Source organism: Neopsephotus bourkii, unplaced genomic scaffold (assembly GCF_033783945.1).
Source record: "Neopsephotus bourkii isolate Nb327-2 ecotype Australia unplaced genomic scaffold, CSIRO-AGI_Nbou_v1 NB_1373, whole genome shotgun sequence".
NCBI lineage: Eukaryota > Metazoa > Chordata > Aves > Psittaciformes > Psittacidae > Neopsephotus > Neopsephotus bourkii.
Window position 1 is genome coordinate 3,123,383 of NW_026901852.1, and position 22,113 is coordinate 3,145,495.

At 53.7% G+C, this 22,113-nt stretch overlaps 1 protein-coding gene across 1 annotated transcript in view; it reads left to right on the plus strand.

Annotated features, from left to right (window-relative positions):
• The window catches only part of PTK7 (protein tyrosine kinase 7 (inactive)), a 36,324-nt gene that overhangs the window by 11,497 nt on the left and 2,714 nt on the right, over positions 1-22,113 (plus strand). The window contains exons 2-14 of the mRNA XM_061367165.1: positions 10,847-11,140; positions 11,666-11,768; positions 12,230-12,420; positions 13,081-13,228; positions 14,463-14,593; positions 14,837-15,103; positions 15,313-15,446; positions 15,824-15,959; positions 16,090-16,209; positions 16,345-16,494; positions 16,772-16,922; positions 17,273-17,400; positions 18,009-18,212. Coding sequence (XP_061223149.1) covers positions 10,847-11,140; positions 11,666-11,768; positions 12,230-12,420; positions 13,081-13,228; positions 14,463-14,593; positions 14,837-15,103; positions 15,313-15,446; positions 15,824-15,959; positions 16,090-16,209; positions 16,345-16,494; positions 16,772-16,922; positions 17,273-17,400; positions 18,009-18,212 — 2,157 coding nt within the window. The remainder of the gene's footprint in view (positions 1-10,846; positions 11,141-11,665; positions 11,769-12,229; positions 12,421-13,080; positions 13,229-14,462; positions 14,594-14,836; positions 15,104-15,312; positions 15,447-15,823; positions 15,960-16,089; positions 16,210-16,344; positions 16,495-16,771; positions 16,923-17,272; positions 17,401-18,008; positions 18,213-22,113) is intronic.

The window sequence follows — 22,113 nt, forward strand, 5'->3', positions numbered from 1 at the left end:
GGTTGACGCACCGTTGAAGATGGTTTAATGGAGCAGCAGGATTCCCAGCTCCTGCACCGGGCCTGTGGCCTTCCTGGCTCACTTGTTCCTCTGTTTATCTGCCCCAAAGGTACTGTCCTGGCCTTCCCGGGGGTCCTGTGCCCACCACTGCCTGTGCTGCTCCGCGAGCAGGCATGGCCCTACCTGCCTGACCAAAGCAGGTTTTCCTCTCCTGCCAACATGTGCCTGTGCCCAGGTGTTTGGGCAGGACTAGCTCTGGTCTGGCTGGTAACTCTTCCCTGTTCCCCTCTGGCACTGCCCTCATGGCTTTGGCTGGGTCTGTGGGCTGAGGGCTCAGGAGGTATCGGGAGACACAGTAAAGGCACAGCTAGCAGTTCAGCTCAGACACATGCTCTGTACCCTAAAGACCACTAGCAAATGGTTTAGTGTGAGGTGTCCCTGCCCATGGCAGGGGGGTTGGAACTGGATGATCTTAAGGTCCTTTCCAACCCTAACTATTCTATGATTCTAAATCACTCGGCCTTGGAGGCAAACTGCACAGCATCATGGATGTCCCACCAGCCCAAATAGACCTTCAGTGGGTTATTGGTTGGTATTCCCTCTGCTTGGGAATGAGGAGGAACCTCCTGTGACATTCACATTGATGTGGCTGCAGAGCAGCACTCTTGTTGCTGTTCTTGCTCATTGTCAGAGCAGCAGCTTGGGCAGTGGGAAACACCTGGCCCTCACTCCCCACCACTGCCCTGTCCCAGACTGCAGGGTTATCATGTCATACTGCTTTGGGGTGCCTCTTCTCTTAGCCTGCTGCTTTGCCTTGGGCACACAAGAAAGCAGGGTCTCTGCTTGCGACTGATGCAAGGATGAAGGCGCGGATCTGTGGAGGATAAAACGCTGCAGAGCTCTCATGGCAGAGTTATGAACCTGAGCTTGGGATGGTCTTGGAGGAAGCAAGCCTGAGGGGAGAGGGCTGGGGAAACAGGATGGGGAGCGTGAGGATCAGAGGCATGGCAGCCCCAGACTTGCTTGAACCAGGTGGGTAAGGTCAGTGCCAGGGTAGCCTGGCTGTCTGGCATGTGCCAGCAGCACCGGGGGTCTGCAGCCGGGTGCCTGGGCTCCCTGTCCTTGTGGTGAGCAGCCTTCTCAGTTTCACTTGGCTTTCCTCCTGCAGCACATGTGTGAGCAGCTCCTGCCTGCGCAGAGCAGGCACCTCCCTGCTGTGTGTGGCAGCGAGCTCTTCCCATGGCTGCCTGCACCCCGGCGCGTTGCTGCGAGCGCTGCCTCTGCGCCTGCCCCAGCAGTGGATTTACAGCATTCAAACCCCCCGTGGCTTCCTTCTGGTTTCTTGTGATAGTTTGGCTTAGCCATTCCCAGATATAGGATCCTGGGCCTGCAAGAGGAGGGAGAGTTGCTAACCACAGGGGAGAGGATGCCTCACAGCCTCCAGCCTCTCTCAGCCATATGATACAGGGCTCGTGTGGGGTCCATGAAGGTGGCCAGTGTCTGGGCAGATGTAGTCTTGCATTATCACACAGAGACGGAGGTGAGGAAGAGTGGACCAGCTCTGTAGTTTCCATTTGGGACCCAAGCGAAACAGCCAAGTACTGTGAGATGAGCAGAGCTCATCCCAGCTCTTAGAGGATGGGGATGCCTGTGTGCCTGCTTTCATCCTGGATTGCTGCTTCTCTGGATCAGTAAATCCCACCTGGAAGGTTGCTTTGCAATTGAAACACTGCTCATGGGTGCAAATGGCTGTGCTACCAGCTGTGATGTGGTGTGGCTCTCCATGAAGCAGGCGGAGAAGAACTAGATGCCTGGCCTCTGTGGTGGTGCACAGGCATTGCATCTCCAGTAAGTCCACAATTAAACCACCATGAAACAGAGGGTCAGTTTCCATCTGAGCAGACCCATGTCCTCAGGGTCGGGTTGTTTGATCTGGGTGTGTGGTACAACTGTAGAGGTAAATAGGTGGTGTTTCCCTAAATCCCTCATGGTCTTGATCCACCCCAGTATGACCTTGCTGTGTTTACCCCAGCCTGGAGCTCTGAGGTGCTTGTGCAGTTCCTCCCAGGTGATGAAGCTGAAGCCACTCTGAGCTTTTGTTGGGAATGCTGGTTTGAACCCATCCGGTTGTGCTGGGGACTCAAACAGGAGTTTTTCCTGGGTGCAGAGGGAGATTTTGTTTTTACTTTAACTGGAATAGGAAATGACGTAGTTTTAAAAGGTTTACGTGAGGGGTGCCCAAAGGCTTTCCAGATGTTGGGCTTGATCAGGCAGAGCCTGTCATGTTCAGAGCTCGTTGCCTGCATCAAACCATTTCCATCTGGCCTGGTGGGAGTGTGTGTTTTATTGCAACTCTGCCCGTCTGAGAGGCTTTCTTAACTGGAACCTCTTGCACAGAGGAACATTCTGGCTGGAAACCATTTGGAGATGCAAATCTCTCTGGGTGTTTGGCTTGGCTGCTGTTTCCGCAGTATCTGCTGAGCAGTGGAATAGGTTGTGTGGAGCAGGCATGCTCCGAGCAGCTGCTTTATGTGGCTGTAGGGGTTGACCCGTGAGGCAGAGGGGTTGCATTCATGGGTTCTTTCTTGCCTGCTTCTACAGCTTCAGCTGGTGCAAATGAGCTCGCTGGCTCTGTGTGTGTGACCAGGAGGGGAGGAAAAGCTGACCCATATGTTTTTCCCAGTCCTAGCATGCCAAAAATCTTGGTTTTATAGGAGCGTGTTCATAATGAACTGTGCCAGGAAACACATGGCTTGCTCTAGCCATGAATGGGAGGTTCTGTATGGGGCCCTGTGCTCACCAAGAGCCTTGCAAGGAGAAAGAGCAGATGCTAGCATTACTTGCTCTATGGCAGCCTGCATCCTCTGGGCTGCAGCGGATGGGGAGCAGGAGGTGGGATCAAGGTACTGACTGTTTGGCTGGTCCAGTGATTGGTTTTACTGCCTGCTGCTCTTTGTGGCTCCCCTGGCCTGAGGAGGGCTGGTTTGCTTCTCTGCAGACGTGGTTGTTCACAGTGGAGGCCGGGTTGGAAGGAGCCTGGGCGCTGCAGGCAAGCAAAGAAGTGCTGCTGACAGCTTGGGGTGATGGTTGTGGATGGGGAAGAGAGAGAAACGGAGGGATGCGTGGAGTCCATTGGGCTCCACGTGTCATAGGGACAATGGGGCTGTGAGTGCTGTACCTGGCTCCAGCAGGAAGGAAGGGCAGTCAGGTGAGAGCAGCAGCACTTCTATGTCTGGAATGTTGCTCAGTTGTAGGAACTGCTGCCAAGCTGTATGGGCTAAGCTGCTGCTGAGTGCACACCAAGCATGTGAGGAGTTAAACCTGCCTGCAGTGATGGGAGCCTTGTTCTCTGTGTGTGCTCAGTGCTTCCTCTGGACCAGTGAGCTAGGGATGCTCCAGCCCACTGATTTGATTGCCCAGCCTTCAAAAGCAAGCAGGGGCTTGAACCCAGAGTCTGCTGCTCTTTGATCCAAGAGTGGCTAAAAGCAAATGGAGCCATTCCCAGGGACTTGGCAACAGAAGGAATTGCTGCCTGCGGGCAATGATGTTTAATAAATTGTTCCTAAAGGCAAGACCTGTTTGATAATGGTTTCTGCAAATGTGTTCTTGAAACCTGTGAGAGTCCAGGACCCCAAACCCTAACGTGATCCCTGCTGTGCCTTTTGTTGCTTTGGGATGATCTTTTCTGAAAACACACCTTTGATACCAGACTTCTGCTGTGGCCTGATGTCTTTCCCAGAGAACATGGTGATAAATCAGTCCTGTGTTTGTGGCTGTCCGTGTCCATCCCATCTTGAGCTCCTTTGGGACATGGGACCTGAGTGTCAACTTCTCAGTCCCTTCTGCTGAGGTTTGATGCCCTTCTCCTTAAAGGCTGCCTTGTGGCCCTTAGCTCTGCCCCTGGGCTTGCTGTGAGCAAGGTTCTGTCCGTAGCTGTGCCCTGGGTTGTTGATTTTCTTTGGGCTAGCAGCACCTAAGGATGCTGCTGAGGGATGCAGTGACAGCTTCAGAGCACTGATCTGCCTGCATCGCCGTGCCTTGTTACAGGCCTACAGAGCTGACAGCAAGTGCTGCAGTGGTGAGTGTATTAGCTCATCCAGACTTCCCTTTTCCATCAGGGATTCCTCATGAAAGAGGAATACCCTGTGTGGCTGCTGGCTTGATTGCAGAGGCTTTGCTTCCTGAATGGTCTGAGCAGTGGCAGCTGCAGAAGCTTTAAAGGTCATAGTGTGGATATGGCGGTGTGGTGGTACATCAGTGCTGGATTCCTAGGTGGAAAAAGCTATCACTGCCACCTTGCTTTGCTGAGGGTTGTTAATCAGCTGAGACATCCAGAGCTGGTCACTGGGTAAAAGTGTCTCTTGATCCTGCCTTTTAAGCCTGAAGCTGAAGGGTGCAGCCTGAGGATAGACTTGGGCTACTTCTGCTGCCCACCTCGAGTTAGCAGAGGACGCTAGGGCAGGGTCACCCTCCTCTCTCCCAGTTGTACCACCAGCCTCTTCTCTGCAGGAAGCACACTGTGGTTGCTGCAAGGTACCCAGGTGAACTGCTGTGCTCCTTGCCCCTTGGGTGCTGCAAAGGGCCCTGGGGAGAGCAGCCTCCCTGCCTGTGGGTTGCAGTGGTGCCTTCCTAGGGATCAGGGCATCTCTGCTCTGGCATGGGAGCATCTGAGGTGCTCTCTGCTTTGAGAGGCCAGAACAGACACTGGCCAGCCATGTCCTCTGCCCAAAGCACTCCGTGGGGAGCTGGTTGTGCCTGTTTTTGCAGGTTGTTGTTTTATGTGTGTCTTGTAAGCCGTCTGTCCCCCTCCACAGGTGAGGCAGATCCAAGGTCTGATGCTGACAGGGGAGAATTGCAGGAGGGGGCGGAAGGATGTACTTTGGGTGCTCTGGGCTTTGCTGCGCTGGGCACTGCAGATGAGTCACAGCTCCTCTAATCTGCTGTTCCAGATGCAGAGCATTAAGGAGCTGGCTTGCACATCTGGCTAGGCTGACCCAGGGTGAACTTCACTGGAGTGTCCCTGGAATGAGTCTATGGAATAATGCTCCTGGGGCCTGCCTGACTGCAGTGTGGCTGGGCTACGAGCTGCAGAAAACCTAAAGTGCTGGGCTTGCTTTCCAAACCAGGAAATATTAAACTTCCAAGAAAGCCCTATCCCAGATCCCATTCTCATGCTTCTAATTCCTCGTTTTGTTGCAAGCAGTTTTGGGATTACTCATATCCTTGCATCAGCTGCAGTGTAAAGAGGCTGGTAACTCATGCTCTTCAGAGGCACCCAGCTCAAACAGGGCATGCCTGGGGATGGGTGGCTCAGGGTTGAGGGAAATGTGGGTCTCCCATGGGGCTGAGAATGTAGAGTGGTGCAAGAGCTCTGGGCAGGCAGGGTCCTGCTGCGCTGCTGCACGTGCCACCAGCAGCCAACTCGCCTGTTGCTTCCCCAGCATGGCTGGAGGTGAGGGAGATCAAGGAACATGAACTGTGCAGCAGCTGAACGCTTTGTGGTTGAGACTGCATTCCCAAGCGATGTTGTAGGCAAAGACACAATGATTTTTGGATTGCTTCAAGATGTGGGCGACTCAGTCTGTGAGGCAGGGCAAGAGATGTGCTGCCTGCTCTCCCCTAGCTTGCTCAGTTGCTCTGCAGCACCCAGATGGGTTTGAGCTACTGGAGTGCCCCCAGGCAAGCAGTGTGTGGGACTGGCGTGGGTTTTCCATCAAGTGACAGATGGAAAACCTGGCTTGGGTTGAGGCTTAGCTTCTTTTGCTGCCCCATGCTCTTGCAGCCTGAAGGTTTGGGTTTACTGCCATGACTGGGATTCACCAGGCAGTGTCCATGGTGCTCTTAGGTCTCTTGGTATGGGGCAGAAGGTGGGCTGGGTGCTTTCACTGCCAGACTGCCCCAGGGCCACAGACCCTCTCATTAGCTGCATCCCGAAATACAGCCTTAGAGCTCAACAGTGTCTCTGTGCCTGGAACTGGTGCTGCTCACTTGGGAACAGGGATGTGGGGTCCCCTAAAACTTGAACCCCAGTTTGCCAGTGCTAGTCTCTAGCTCTGCCATGGCTCCTTCAGTGCTGGTTTGGTGCGTTTACTTACAGCTCTGGCTGATGCAAACAGCAATACCGATGTCTCTCACTGTTCTAGCTCTGGAGAATGGCTCAAGCCAAAGCCATTCCCACGCTGTGCTGCAGTCTGCTGCCAAATCGCTTCAGTAATGCTGTGGCAGCACTTGAGGGGTTTGGCTACCATGGGGCTGGCTCTCAGATGTGCAGAGAGCCCTTTGGTCCCTGTGGCAAAGCTCTCAGGATTGAACACTCGCCATGCAGGCAGCAGTGACTAACCTCATAGGGCTGCTCACACCGTCTGTCCTGGATGCGGCTTTGCTGCTTTCATCTGTCACCCTGAAATGCTCTGCCTGTGCTCAGCTCACTGCGGCCTTTGGAGGAGGCTGCAACAGCTGAGTCCTGGGGTATCCCAAGCCCCCAGAGCAAAGCGAGATACCCTTGGTGGAGATTCAGGCTGCCAATGCAAGTGTTAGTGAGTGTTTTTTTCCTGGGAAGCTATTTGCCTCCTTAAAGAAATGAAATAGATTTTGCACGGGGAGTACCTCTGCATGAAGGATGCTGTGTTCCTGTGTTCCGATCTTTCCCATCAGTATGCTTTCAGAGCCGGGATGTGATCTGAGCCTCCTTTTCTCCCTGTCTTTTTGTGTCCTGCTGGTCCCTGTTCCCTCCCTATGCGTAGTTTGCTCCTTGATGTGCGAGTGGTACCCTGGGGATGTGTATGTACCAGTGCGACTGCCCTGCATGATTTTCTTAACCTTCGTCTATTACCTTTACATTTCACTTAGATATCCTACGAGTAAAAGGGCACTCAGTGTTTTCGTGCAGGCTGCATTTCAGATGTGTTTATCTAATCTGGCTGCAGCTTTCCTGAAAAGCTTTCCGTAGCCACAGTTGAAATGGTTTGAAGCCAGAAACATGTGTTGAGGGTTTCTTTTTCTCCCAGCCAGGGGTGCCTTGTGTCACATACATATGCAGGGAGCGGGTCTTTGCCAGCACGCACATTTGGGACTGCTGCTTGGCACTGGCATAGCGGGACTGTGGCTGGCCCAGCTGTGTTACATGGGGACAGCTCTGCACTAGCTTAAAGTTAAACTGACTTCCAAAGGACTTGGTGGTGCTGGGTGTTTTGGAGGTGGCTCTTGCTAGGGAAGAGAAGGAGTCCTTTTGCTTCTCCCAGCAGCTCCTAGCAAGGCAGCCCAGCCCAGAGTAGCTCATGAAACCACAGCAGGAGCCTGCTGTTGTGAAGGTATCCACTCAGACTGAGCAGGGGTCCACTTTGCTCTCCACCAAGTGCTGCAAGAGCTCTCATCTGCCAGCTCAGGCAGTTCTGGCAGTGGCTAAACCAAGCCTGACCATGGCTGTGGGAGGTCCTCTAGCCAGGTGAGTGGAATAAGCAGAGATATTTTGTTCTTCATTCGGCACAGGCGGTGATGTCTGATGACGTTATGCAGATTTTCCCAAACTCTGGCATACTGGCATCCTACACAGATAGCTCTGTGCTGATACAGGTTTCTTGAGCCTCTGTCCCCAGAGTCTGGATGAGGTGGAGGGGATGGAGAGGATGTTTGAACCTTGCTAACTGCAATCATTTCCTGGAGTTTTTATCAAGCACAGCACTTCTCATCTCTGAACACTGGGCCCTGGTGCTCTGGATTTAGAGTGCTGTGGAAACCTGTGTCCAGCCCTGGGTTTCTTATGTTTGCCACCCCAAAATGCCTGGATCGTATTTGGCTACTACTGGTCTTTCCTTACAGCCCAAACCTGATAATGGTTTCCAGCCATGTGCAGCCAGTCCATCCATGGCACCTTGATGCTATTGTCAAAACAAAACACAAGGTTGTTGCTCTTACTGTACTTTAACACTTATCCCAGTTTGCTTTGGCACTTGTGCTCATGAGGCATTCATCACAGGGACCTCACCTGAGCTAAAATGTCTGTTTTCCCCAGGATGGAAGATAAGGACATAAATACTTCCTTCTGTCTCACCAAGGAGTTAGGTCCCAGTGTTTTCTGACACCTGCTTCCCATGTGGAGCTTGCGCCAAGCCTTCATCACATCCCCTATCCGCAGAGCCACATCCTCCTGTCTGGATGTGGGAGACGCTGGAGCAGCAGGATGTATGTGGCAAGGCTGCTGAAGCTCGTTGGCTGACCAGTACCAAGTGAAATGCCATTCTGATGGGCAAAAGTGGTTCTGCTGCTGGTTAGTGTTACTCTTCTAATGGTGACAGTTTAATGATAGAAGCATGCCTGATTTAAAATACCATGTCTAAATACCCTAATGGCCTGTGCCTTCAGAGAGGCATCACTAACTCCAGCAGCAGCACGACCAGTAGGCTGTGAAAAGTTCTGGGATGCTGAGATCCCAAGAGCAGAACTGATCCATCTCCTTCATGGACTCTCCTAACACTGCTGCCTTGCACGTGATTTGTGCTATACAGGTATGGCTTGATGGACATGTGCTTGGTGCCCTGAAGAATATGTGTGGAAGAGAACAGACCCAGCTCCTTTTAGGTTCAAACCTGACCGGATTTGAGTGTCCCGTTCCCTTTTGCTCCTGTCTGTCTGTCCCAGCAGCCTGTTTTGGGATAGGTTCAGCTCCTGGTACTCTGGAGCTGCTGTGCTATTGAGCGTGTAGCTGTGTTTGCATGGGGTTAGGTGGTTGCCACCTTGCTGAGTGCTTTTGGTGAGCTGGATCTGATCTGTGGGGATCAAGATGTGTGTACCTATGTAAGACCATACATTCCTGCACATTATCACCTTGGGGCATGTGTTCACCCTGTGGTGTTTATTAGCAGCTGTCACAGACCAATGGATGGTGGCCTTCTGGGTGCATGGTAGCTGATGGTGGAAACTGCACTGGACATGCTGACCATTTGAACACAGCATGCTGATGGGGGTTAGCTTAACATGGGATCCAAGAGGTAGGACTTCAGGCATTGCCTGCAGCTCTGTCATTCAGGCCACAGGGGTCAGTCTGTGGCTACTCCCAGTGGCCTTAAATACTTTGAGTGCAATTGACAAGTGCTGTCAAGTGGGTCTTAACCTGGCTGGGGCCAGTCCCCATGGGATGTTGCCTGCACACCACAGTCAATGGCACAGTGAGATGTTGAAAGTAGAAAGCCAGGCTTTTGTGGCTTTGTTGCTCTCTCTGGAGTATGGGGAAGTGTGTTAACAGACACAGGCTGAGGTGCCCCTGCTCCTCACTGGACCCTCATCCTGGGAGCAGCAGTGCTGGATAAGTGCCTCTGTTATGCCTCACTATTACTGTGTGCAGGAGAGCACAGGCTGGCTGTGCTGGAAGTGCTTTCCAGCATGGAAAGAGCTCTTGAGGCTTCTGGAATGCAGTGATCTAGATGCCCCCTTCAAAACATCCCCTTCAGGATAGGATCCCTTACCCTTAGCTCTGGGTTACTGAGATGTCCTGTCAAATAGTGTCCCTTTACCAGGCTTTTAGACAAACACCACTCAGGAAGATGTGGCTCAGCTTCCAAAGAGGAGCTGCTGCCCTTCCCTTCAGGTGGGCTCTGATCTCCTGCTCACGTAACTCATCCAGGCAACCACTTTCTGAAGCCGTTCTCCTCGCAGTGGTGTGAACACACCATTCTGACCGCTCGTTCACACTCACGAGAGATTGCTTCTGAGATGCTCAAAATCTGCCTGGCTTGGCCTCTTTCCCTGCCGAACACGGTGCTGGGAACAGAGTCCAACAACAGTCACTGTCTGCTGAGCTGCCTTTTGTCTGCTTTCCTTTCTGCAGCCAGCTGGTAACGGGAGCACAGCGCCTGCATGGCCGGGCACCAGCCACATGTGGGGATGTGCTGGTGTGGTCCTCCTGCAGCCGCGTCAGGCAGTGCCGAGGGGAGCGCTGGCTGCTCTGTCCCCAGGACCCTGAGCTCTTGGGTGGGGGTTACTGTGTGGAGGAGGATTCTTCAGCTTCTCCACCACTGCAGGGAGATGCTCCTGGTCCTCCAGAGCCATCCCACAGCCACTATCAGACCCTGAGGTCAACCACTGCCATTTCTTGTTGCCGCTCCTACTTGCAAGCGGGTTGAGTCCCCAGCACGAGCAGGGGTATCACTGCTGCATCCTCTCCTGCTGTGTTTATTCCCACTGGAAAACCTTGTACCAGACCAGGTTTTCTGGGTAATTTCTGAGGATGTGGAGGTGACATGGAGACATGATCCCAAGGAGAGAAGCTTTGAGGAAACCCTGGAAGCAATCCATTGGTGTTTCTGATCTGAGGCAGTCTTGGTGCATGGCTGGGACTTAGGACATGTCCCAGAACTGAGGACAAGAGGAGCTCAAAGAATCATAGAATAGTTAGGGTTGGAAAGGACCTTAAGATCATCAAGTTCCAACCCCCCTGCCGTGAGCAGGGACACCTCGTTCTAAACCATATCACCCAAGAAACATCTGAACTGCTCAGGAAGCTGCTCTCTTAACGGTTTGGTGATTGATTTCCTGGCTCATACACTGCAGGACACCTCTCTGCTCAGGCTGGGAGTGCAGCACTTGGCAATGGGTCAGGGAAGCACCCTTCTAATGCCCCTGGCCCCATGGAGAAGAGGGCTCTCCAGTGATTGCTGGAGACACAGCCTTAAAGCAGCTTTGCTGGAATCTGAGCACAGATCTGTCTAAACTCTGGTTTTGTCAGATATGCGTTGGGGTACGTGTCTCCTAACACAGTGGGTTTGGCTGTCTGGAGACCCTGGGGAACAGCCCATGCTTACCTAGTCCCTTCTCCCATGCCCTAACCACTCTCTCTGTCTGTGTCTCGCAGCTGTGGGGGCTCGGGCAGCGATCCTTTTCACCAAGGAGCCCTACTCTCAGGATGCCCTGCACGGCCGCAGCGCCATCCTCCGCTGCGAGGTGGAGGAGCCGGCGCACGTGGAGTTCGAGTGGCTGCAGAACGGTCTCCCCGTTCAGGACACGGAGCAGCGCTTCAAGGAAGGCAGCAACCTCCAGTTCGCTGCTGTCGACCGGCACAGGGATGCTGGGGACTTCCAGTGCGTAGCCAGGAACTCGCTCACTGGGGAGGAGGCCCGCACAGCCAATGCATCTTTCAATATCAAGTGTGAGTGCAGCCAAGCACATGCTACAGCATGCTGGTTCCCACTGTGGACAGGGCAAAGCTCTCTTGAGAGGAGAGACTGAAAACAGCTTTGCCTGCTGATGGGTGTGGGAGTGGTGGTCAGACAGAGATCAGATGGCGTGACCTGTGCAAGTAGGATTCCTCTCCAGCCACCATGTCCTTCATGTGCTCTAGGCTGCTTGCATCTTTTGATATCCCTAAGGCTGTCAGAGATGCTTTCTCCTGTTGCCTTCCCCATTTGTGTATATGAAACGGGGATGTTACTGCACCAAGTGTGTCATGGGCACTGCAGATCCTTTCAGACGCCCTCTTAGAGAACAGTCACACAAGAGCAAAGTGGGACATTTGCATGGCGGGTGTCCCTTTACTCCATGCTGGTTTGAGGGCTTATGTGTTTCCAAGCATGCTTGTGCCTTTAGTGCCCGCTCTGGTTATTCCAGAGTTGGCATCCACCCGGGCTCTGTAGGTTTAGGGAGCCAGCTGTGTTGTTATTCTTTGATCCCACAGGGATTGAGACAGGCAGCGTGGTGCTGAAGCAGCCGGCCAGCGTAGCTGAGATCCAGCCCTCCTCCACTGTGGTGCTGCGGTGTCACATCGACGGCCACCCGCGGTAAGGGTTGCCTCCCGAGGGGCGGACCCTGCCGGGGGTCTTCCCGCACCTTCGCTGCGTGCTCTTCTCCCCTCTCTCTGTCTTTCTCTCCTCTCTCCTATGAGGACTCAGTAGAGTCTAGGGAAGGCGAAAGGCAGGATTGATTGAGCCTGTGGCTGAGCACCGGGGGAGAAGGCAAACGGCCTCCTCGGAGCCGCGTAGCGAGGAGCACAGTAAGGACGGGCTGTCACAGTCCGGTCGCTGAGCTGCTTGGTGTGCTGCGGTCACTCTACGTTGCTTTACAATCATGTCCCGTCCACTTGGCTGCATGTCTCATGGCTTAGTGTCTGTGTCGGGGCCAGCCATGGGGATGGAGAGCCAGGGAAACGGGCCATCTCTGGGCTGTCTCCTCTGCACACATGCTCTCTGGGGAGCCCTGCTGGTGCCCAGCACTTGGTCACCCTCTTGCCTCTGTCTTGCAGCCCCACATGGCAGTGGTTTCGGGACGGCACCCCGATTCCCGATGGCCGCAGCACCTATTCTGTCAGCAACAAGGAGCGAACACTGACCCTGCAGAGCGCCAGCCCCGATGACAATGGTCTCTATTACTGCTGTGCCCGCAGTGCCGTTGGCTTCGTCTGCAGCCACAACAACTTCACAATTAACATCATCGGTGAGTTGTGTTCTGAGTGCTCAGGGCTGGGGCTTGGCTGCTGTTGTGCTCATTGCTGGTGGGACGGAGCCAGGCTGCAGGGGATGTGTCGAGCTGGTGTGACTTTACCTGTGCAAAGCCTCTGACCAAGACAGGCCTGGCTGGGTTTGGACCCTACCCTGTCTACAGGTGTTAATTTGCCCTTTTCTGGAGCAGGTCTGTGCTGTTGTCTCTGGTACTGGAGCACAATGGTTTTCCTGTCAGCAGGGTTTGGACCCTGGAGGCTGTAGATGCTGCTGGTTAGGCCAGTACTGGTATTACCATGGTGCCACATGGGTGAGATTCCCCATTGGCCTTTGGAGGCAAGACCCGGGGAAGGCAGGAGATGTTGAGTTTAGAGGGGTATTTAGAACTGAACAAGGGAATTTTCAGTCTAGCAGCAGGTTTGATGTGTCTGGGAGGAGCTCGGGGTGCTCAGGGCCTTGCTGGGAGCGGAATAGGCTTTCCCCAGAGCAGCTGCCATGTGCAGTCCCGGGCTCTGGCTGCATAACTACAGCCATGCTGGCACATCTGCCTCCACAGGGCTCACAGAGTGCACCCAGCTCTGTTTTGAGAGCTCTGGTAAGGGACACCGTAGGCAGTTCTGCTCTTCTCACCCTCCTGTGGTCTCTGCCATTGCAGATGAGAGCTTTCCGCAGGCAGTGATCGTCCCGCAGGATCTCATTGTGACCAAGAACGAAGAGGCCATGTTTGACTGCCAGTTTGCAGCTGTGCCCCCCCCAACGCAGGAGTGGCTCTTTGAAGACAGCCCCATCACCAATAGATCCAAGTAACAGGGACTGCGGGGATGTGGGCAGGGCTGGGAGGAGGAGGGCCACCGTGTTCCACAAGCAACAGAGCTGCCAAACCCTGGCTGTACCTGAGGGCGAGCATTCAACATCAGGCTGGCCATTGGGATTGGTTTCTCAGCTTGGCTGGCTTGGGTTTAGCAGGGCCGTGGCACCTGTGCATGGCCTTCGTCAGCATAGGACTCAGCAACCAGTTTGTCCTCAATGGGTCTGCGGGGCTGTCAGCCCTAGATGTCCACGTATGATGATCCCCAGAGCTGGGGATGTCTCCCAGTCCCAAATGTCCATGTGTGGCAATTTAATGGAGCCAGAGACAGCTTAAGCCCCAGACACCCATTTAGGGCAATTCTCATAGTCAGGATCATGTCCCAGAACCAGATGTCCACAGGTGGTGATCCCCAGTGATCACTGAGCCTGTGGCTGGCTTGTACCTCCAGATACACGTGCATGGTGATCCCCAGCACCAGCACTATTTCTGAGCTCCAGACACCTATGTGTGGGGTAATCCTCATTGCTGGGGACATCTCCCAGACCCGGGGGATGGTGATCCTGGAGCTGGGATGTTTCAGTGGGCCAGCAAGCACTGCTGTCCAGGTGCCAGATGCCCAGTGGCCTGGCAGCTCCCAGGCGCCACCTTGTGCCCCCTGCTCCCTTTCCTGGCTGTCCCAGTGTTCATTGCCACCCGTTTTTTGGTGATGCACCCACCAGACTTGAGGCATCTTTTGGTGAGAGCCAGATGTTGTGAGAGGAAACAGCCTCGTGTTGTGCCAGGGGGAGTTCAGACTGAGTAGTAGGAGAAAATTCTTCCTCAAAAGGGTTTCCAAGCATTGGAACAGGCTGCCCAGGGAAGTGGTGGAATCCCCGTCCCTGGAGGCATTTCAAAGATGTGTAGATGTGTCACTTAGGGACATGGTTTAGTGGTGGGCTTGGCAGTGCTTGGTTAACAGTTGGACTCAGTGACCTTAAAGGTATTTCCCAACATAAATGATTCCATGAATTTCCAAGAAATAGCCTTCTGTTGGCTCATTTCCTGCATGAAGCACGTGTCCCACCATCTCCGTGTTTGCATGCTGTCCCTCACGCACTGGGAAGCTTTAACTTGACACGAAGTCTTCCTCTTGGTTTCACGGCCTAATGCAAGGCACTGCAGGGCTGTGGCTCTGGCCATGTCCTGCAGAGATGCCCACTGACTCCTGCCTCTCCCCATGTGCCCAGGACCACTGTGTTTGCCAACGGCTCCCTGCTGATCACCCAAGTGAGGGCTCGCAGCACCGGTGTCTATAAGTGCGTTGGCCACGGGCAGAGGGGAAAGGCTCTTGTGCTGAAGGTGACTCTGCGGCTAGCAGGTGAGGTCCTGGGGCTGCTGCAGGGTGGGCAGTGGGTTCCAGAGCTGCAGTGTCATCTGAGCTATGTGACAATATAGCAATGGGTCAGTGCATGGAGAATTGCTTGGTTTATCTGTGAAGTGACTCCTTGCTGCATGGATGAGAGCTTGTGTGCTCTCTCTCTCGGCTGGTGATGGGGCTGGTGATACTGGTTACACTGCATTTCTGCCCTGTTTGAGCCCTGCTCTCTCTTGCTCCTCTCAGAGATCGACGAAATGGCACCCTTCTCCCCAAAGGTGTTGACAGCGAACCAGGGGCACCGCGTGGCCTGCACAGCCCCACGAGGCATACCCACACCCCAGGTCTGGTGGGAGAGGAACCACGAACGGGTTCCCACCACCGGCAGGGTGCACCAAGAAGGGGAGCAGCTTGTTTTCACCAGTATCACCGAGATGGATGCAGGGACCTATACGTGCCATGCTGCCAACAAGGCTGGAGAGAAGAAACAGGAGCTGAGCATCACTGTGGCTAGTACGCAGCTTTCCAGGCAGGGCTTGGAGCAGAGAATGGTTTGGGATGAGCTGGGGTGGGATGGCACATCACTGATAGGGAGAGGGGCATCTCTCTCATGGCTGGGCTGTGAGGCCCTGTGGCTGGCAGCAAACTGCCTATCTGGTCTGTGCTGGTGCTAGCCGGAGGGGTGGTGAGTGACTTGCATAACCCCTCTCCTCTGTGCCCAGCGGTACCCAAGTGGGTGGAGATGCCCAAGGACAGCCAGCTGGAGGAGAGCAAGCCGGGATACCTGCACTGCCTCAGCAAGGCTTCCCTGAAACCCACAGTCACCTGGTACCGCAACGGCGTCTCCATCTCTGAGGTGAGGCCATGGGGAAAGCCCCTGCCACTTCTCCTGGGCATCTGCTCAGCTCCTTCCCCTGCTACTCTTTTTGCCTTGCTCCTAGGCTCAGCATCTTTATCACCCCCTCTGTGGCCATGTTCTGGGCACCATCTCCATCATACTGGTGTATGGGTGCATAACTGGCTGTCTCTAGCCACTTGGTTGGTGGCTGACCCTGTGCTTTTGAGGCAGTGGCAACAGAGATGTCACTGTAGCTTGTTTCAGTTCTCACTGTGAGTCTCAGCTGCGTCTGTCTGAGGCATGGTGCGGGCACATGGAGGGTCAGCTTCCACAAACAAGGTCCAAGCCCAGGGCTGGTGACATTTCTGCACTGCTCCTTCCTTCCCTCTGTGCAGGACTCGCGGTTTGAGATCTCTGAGAATGGGACACTGCGCATCAACAACGTGGAGGTGTATGACGGGACCATGTACAAGTGTGTGAGCAGCACGCCGGCAGGCAGCATCGAGGGATATGCACGGGTGCACGTGCTGGGTAGGCCGATGAGCACTCCACATCCTCCCTTTGTGGGCAGCTCTTCTGTCTGTGAGGGTGCAGTCATGATGCCTCCACCTCAACTGCCTTCTGCAGCTGCAGGGGTTAAGAGCACTCCTGTCTCTTGCAGAGAAGCTGAAGTTCACCCCACCGCCCCAGCCACTGCAGTGCATGGAGTTTGATAAGGAGGTTACAGTGTCCTGCTCAGCCACTGGCCGGGAAAAACCCACCATCCAGTGGACTAAAACAGGTAAGGGGGACCTGGATGCGATATGTTTGCTCCTCACCTGGGGTCCCAGGAACTTTGCACTGGCCCATCTCTAATAGGGGTGAAGCAGCGGTGCTTCATGCACGACTGCTGCATCCCTCTTCTCATGCCCTGCAGATGGGAGCAGCCTGCCATCCCACGTCAGCCACAACGCTGGCATCTTGTCCTTCCACAAGGTGAGCAGGAGTGACTCGGGAAACTACACGTGCATCGCTTCCAACAGCCCGCAGGGCGAGATCCGTGCCACCGTGCAGCTCGTGGTAGCAGGTGAGAGCTCAATGATAGGCAGGTGGGTTTCCTGCTGTGCTGGCCTTGCAGTGGATTTGCCTGAGTGTCACCCAACTGGCATGTCCCTGCAGAGAGAGAAATGTCTGGCCTGACCCCAAGCTCTGCCCCGTGGCACTTGAGTGTCTGGTTTGTCAGTGCTTTGCATACAGCTCCAGCAGGCATGTGTCCCTCTGTCAGTGCTGGCCCCACTCCCTTGCGGGGGGCCAGCAACATTCCCAGGACCTGACAGCATTCGTGTCCACCTCTCTGCCTTCAGTTTACGTCACCTTCAAGCTAGAGCCAGAGCCCACGACAGTCTACCAGGGGCATACAGCCATGTTCCAATGCCAGGCAGAGGGGGACCCTGTGCCACACATCCAGTGGAAAGGGAAGGACAAGATTCTGGATCCTGGCAAGCTCCTGCCCAGGTACACAGCCTCCATTCCAAACAGAAACATGTTGCAACGGGGTGCTTCCCATGCTTACCCAGCATGCAGGTGCTGATGGTGTGGTCTTGGGTTCCCATCCTGGAGGACTCGCAGTCAGTTGTCTCTGTGTCCCAGGGCCTGGAGTCTCCTGGCCCCAGGGTTATCCTTTCTGCAGCCTGCTGGGCTGCAGCTGAGCTACAACCATTTGTTCTTGAGCATTGCACAGCCTGAGATTCGGGATGGTTGCACTGGGAACATGGGGCTGAGGCACCTGGGGAGCTGAGGCTGCAGGTGCCACAAGCCTGCTTCTGCCCTCTGGGGCTTGCAAAGGGGCTCTGTGTGTTTGGCAGGATTCAGATAATGCCCAATGGCTCCCTTGTGATTTACGACGTCACCACTGAGGACTCAGGGAAATACACGTGTATTGCTGGCAATAGCTGCAACATCAAGCACCGTGAGGCCTTCCTCTACGTTGTAGGTAAGTTGTTCCCTGCGTCAGGACATTGCCTCCAGAGCAGCTTTAGGCCCTGATTCTCACTGATGCTTCCTCTGACAGGAGAGAACTTAAAAGGGACCTACAATAAATCTGGAGAGGGGCTTTTGACAAGGGCCTGTAGGGACAGGACAAGGGGGAATGGCTTTAACCTGACAGAGGGGAGGTTTAGATGGGACATTAGGAAGAAATTCTTCCTTGTGAGGGTGCTGAGGCCCTGTCACAGGGTGCCCAGAGAAGCTGTGGCTGCCCCATCCCTGGCAGTGTTCAAGGCCAGGTTGGACACAGGGGCTTGGAGCAACCTGCTCTAGTGGAAGGTGTCCCTGCCTGTGGCAGTGGGGTTGGACTGGATGAGCTTTAAGGTCCCTTCCAACCCAAACCAGTCTGGGATTCTTGTTCCACCAGTGGGTGCTGCGGGCCAGGTCATGCCTGCCAGCGTGTCAAGGCAGCATCCCTGTCAGGTTGAAGTGCAGTCTGGAGGAGGAGGTGGCCACAGCAACAGAGGGGGCTTTTCTCATTCCTCCAGCACATCCCTGTGCAGGATTTGGGAGATCCTCCGCATCCTCATGGGATTGGTTCTCTCTGCCCCGCAGACAAACCGGCAGCAGAAGAGGATGAGGGACCTGGCAGCCACACACCCTACAAGATGATCCAGACCATTGGGCTTTCAGTGGGGGCAGCTGTTGCCTACATCATTATCGTGCTGGGGCTGATGTTCTACTGTAAGAAGCGAAGAAAAGCCAAGAGGCTGAAGAAGCACCCAGAGGGCGAGGAGCCTGAAATGGAGTGTCTGAATGGTGAGGCTGGCACCCCAAGGGATGGGGACTTCATTGCCAGCCCCTGGGCTCAAGGGGCTGAGGGGCAGGGAACTCCCAGGGGAAAAGGAAGCTCCTCCTTACCCTTGGAGTCTCTTGCTCTTGGTTTTGGCTATGGCTGGTGGCAGAGACCTCCTGCTAGGTGAGAAACAGGCAAGTTGGTGTGAAACCTGCATCCCAGCCCCACGTCATGGTCATCTCTGTCTGCTGAGTTATGTATTGCTATTGCTCCTGCTTTCCAGCACCCTTACTTGGCATCACATACACCCTTTGCCAAGGGGAGGAGAGTATCCCTGTAGCAATGTATTAAAATAGTGGTACCCTCCTGGCCTGTTCAGATCATGCTTCAGCAGCTCTGGTGCTGGAGGGAAGACTTCACTGAACAGCCCTGAATTCTGCTGTTATCTCTGAAGCCAATATAAGCTTTGAGCATCTACAGCATTATCCAACAAGAACTTTTGGAGCATAAGAGGTTATCTAAATTTTATCTTCCTGCTTTTCAAGCTTGTCACCTATTAGCTCTGCACTGCAGCACACAGCTCTTCTCTATGTCTGATCGTTCTTGCAAGTGCCTTTTCTGGTTGCGCTGCTGCCTTTCAGAAACAGGGAGCCCCAAGCAGGCTTTAGTGCATCCAGCTTTGCAGTGGCACAGCTGTGCTGTGCCCTGTTCCCAGCTGTGCCAGCAGCTTCAGTTCCCTGTCCACAGAGCTCTGTGGAAAAAGCAAGCGGGCAGCTCAGGGCTGAGCCCCCAGTGTGGGCTGAGACATCAGGGTTGCTTTCCCCAAGCCTCATTGTTATACCTCTGGCTGCATCTCCAAGTGCTCAGCATCCCTCTGCAGCTGGCCACAGCTGGCCTGTACTTTTGTACTGGCTAAGTTGGCGGCTTTGGCAAACAGCTGACAGCAGCACTCTTTCCATGTTGGCAGCATATTGTACTACCCTGGCTCCTGCCTTCTGTGTGTCTGCTGGAGGGTGTTCCCTCCTGTCCTGTGGCAGCTGAGCTGCTTTTTGACAGCTGTTTCCATGAGACCCTGCAGATTAAACTGGGTCCCCATTGTGCATGAGCTGTGTGACTCCTCCAGTGAACCCAAGAGATCTCTGGGGCATCATTTGAATGTCCAAAAGCTGTTTCAGCGCTTTCTCCTGCCATCGTTGTTGTCCTTGCACCATTGATACCAGTGAGGACTTAGAAGTGATGAAGTGCAGTTGAGTTTGCTGCCATTATAATTCCCTGTATCTCTCCCTATGATTCAGGGGATGGTGGGAGATGCCTGTGAATGCAAGCACTGTGCTTCTCCCTTCAGTTCTCCAGCACACGGCCACATCCTGAATGTGGGGGGGTTGCTTTGAGGTCCTGGCAAAACATCACTGCTGCATTTGTCTCCTGGTTTATTTCTCCTTTATTGGTGCTTTGAACAGAGTCAAAGATCTGGCTGTGGGGAGCCCCCTGAGAGGAGGGATGCAGGAGCATCTCTGCAGCTTTGTGCTCTGCTGGTGTCACCACTGTGAGCTCTTCCTGTTGGACAGGTTGGCAGCTCACTTGTGCCAACAGGCTCTGGCCAGCATCCTCTTCCTGTGAAAGGATTTGTTTCAATCTCTTTTGAGGTTGTTTCAGATTTTTATTTTGGTCTATTATGTTTTTCTTTTTATTCTGCCAGAGTTTGCCTCTTCTTATTCCCTTTATTTGGAAACAGTTTAGCTGTCAGAGAGATGCATCCTCAGTGCTACAAGCAGACCCAGCTGCCCAGATGTCTACACTCCTTTTTGGTACTTCCATAGCCTCTCTGGAGAAGTGATTTGTTTGCTGTCAGCTCCAGTGGAGTCACCTCCTTCACCAGAGGTCTCTTTTCGTCCTTTTGATTTTGGTCCCTCTTTAGCTGGGTGACCTGAAGTATCTCACCACCTGACTTTTCCTGAGGATCCAGACAGATTTGACCTTCCTATGGATTTGCAGTGGATCATTCCTATGGATTTCCTATGGATCAGTGCACTTCTTACAAGTCAGTCATCTTCCAAGGCCATGTCCTTGGTGTGCCGCATTCATTGTAACAAGGGTATTTGCTCTCGGCATCCCTCTGACTTCTGCTTTTTTGGGATGAATACAGATATGGCATCTGAGGAGATTCAGGGCTGTGGGGACAGATGGGAGCATTTGATTTCTCTGTTGGCACGTGGTAATTCCTCCAGGGTAGCATGGCTGTGTCTCTTTCTCCAGAAGATGCTAAGGCATTGCAGTCAGGTGGGCAAAGCAGCAGCTCCTCTACACTTGGTTCCCCTCTAATTCACGTATCCCTCAGCCTAAACTTCCTGATCATTTTTGCAGTCCCTTTGTTATCAACTATCTTGTCAAGCCTCTGTGAAACACAGGGATGCTTGTTCTTGGAAGTGTCTGTTGTTGCTGCTCGCTGGTGCTGTCTCTCAGTGGCAGCACGCTCGCTCTGCAGCCTCTTGTGTTTTCTTGGCACAGCTGCAGCAGTTCTCTTGTATTATCGCCTTGGCTTCAAGCTGTGGTCTTGAGACGCTATCAGTCATGAGTGCAGACAGCACGGGGTCAAACAGTCTTGCTAATAATTAGCGTGAAACCAGGGAGAGCGTAAGCAGTGTCGAGCTTTGATTTATAGGATAGATGGTGTTTTCTCACTATGGTCTTCTGCAAATGTTCTTCCAGCGTGTGAGAGATGACAGCTGTCAGTAGCCATGGTTCTTCAGTCAACATACCTCAGTCTTCACAGCTCCAAGCCTACCTGTGACAAAGCCAAAGCCCCTGTCACTGTGGGCCGGTACCTCTCCTGTATGCACGCATTGTAAGCGCGCATGTACGCACGCTGCTGTACAATACCCCTCGATGGAAATTACAGGGAGTGAGATTCCTGATGGAGTTACCTCATGCTGAGTCAACACTTCATTTGTGATTAAATCCTTTTGCATGGCAGGGGTTTTCTTCATGCTCACCCTGGACTAGCTGAAATGGAGTGTGCGCAGTAACGCAGGGTGATGCTGCACGTGTGTCAGGACCCTCAGCTTGGCGCTGTGCCTTGCTTTACATTCACACTCCTGCCTTATGGAAAGTACTTCTTCCTGGTGCAAAGTCTGATACAAGCAGTAAATGCATTCAGAATCAAGGTTTGCTATCTCTACAGCTATCTATACAGTCTTTCCCCTACAAGCTGCCTGTAAATTGCAGGGTTCTCTACATTCTTAAGGTAATAATGTTTTGTCCTCTTTACTGGCTTTTGTTTGTGCCAGGAACATTTCTAGTTTGTTGCTGAGCAGAAAGCTTGCAGGGGTTGATTGCAAGGACGCTGCTTCCTAGCACTGCTCTAACCCAGGCAGTAAAGGAAACTCCAGGCTGATCTGGTCTGACAGGCTCAAGATTGTCAAGGCCATGAGCATTGCTAGCATGCTGGGAAGTGAGCAAGGAGAAGGGGTCAGGCTGCAGCAGCCAATGCCAGATCGATTTGAGAGTCTCTTGGGCATCAAGAGATTGTGGCTACGGTGAGCAGGGTCCTCTTTGCTCTGTCCCTGCCTCACACATCCAGTCTCCTGCTGCTGTTCTGCAGAGTTTTGTCAATGGTAGTTTGGACGTAGCAGCCCCTTTGGGATGACTGAGTGCCATGGGACGGACAAGGCCAGATGGGGCTGGTTCACTCTGGGACCAAAGCCATTGCTCAGCATCTGATTTCAGGGGTGGCTGCAGGGCTGCCAGAGATGGGGCCAGACCTGAGGGAACAACTGTGTAGAGGCCACGCTGTTGCCTGGGGCTAGGCATCAGGCTGGGGTACTTGGAGTCAGTTGTGGTTGCTTGGAGTGTTAGCCTCAGAAGGGGCTGATCCTCAGCTTGACATTCTCTGTACAGGCTGGCAGGATGCTGAAGCCATTTGTG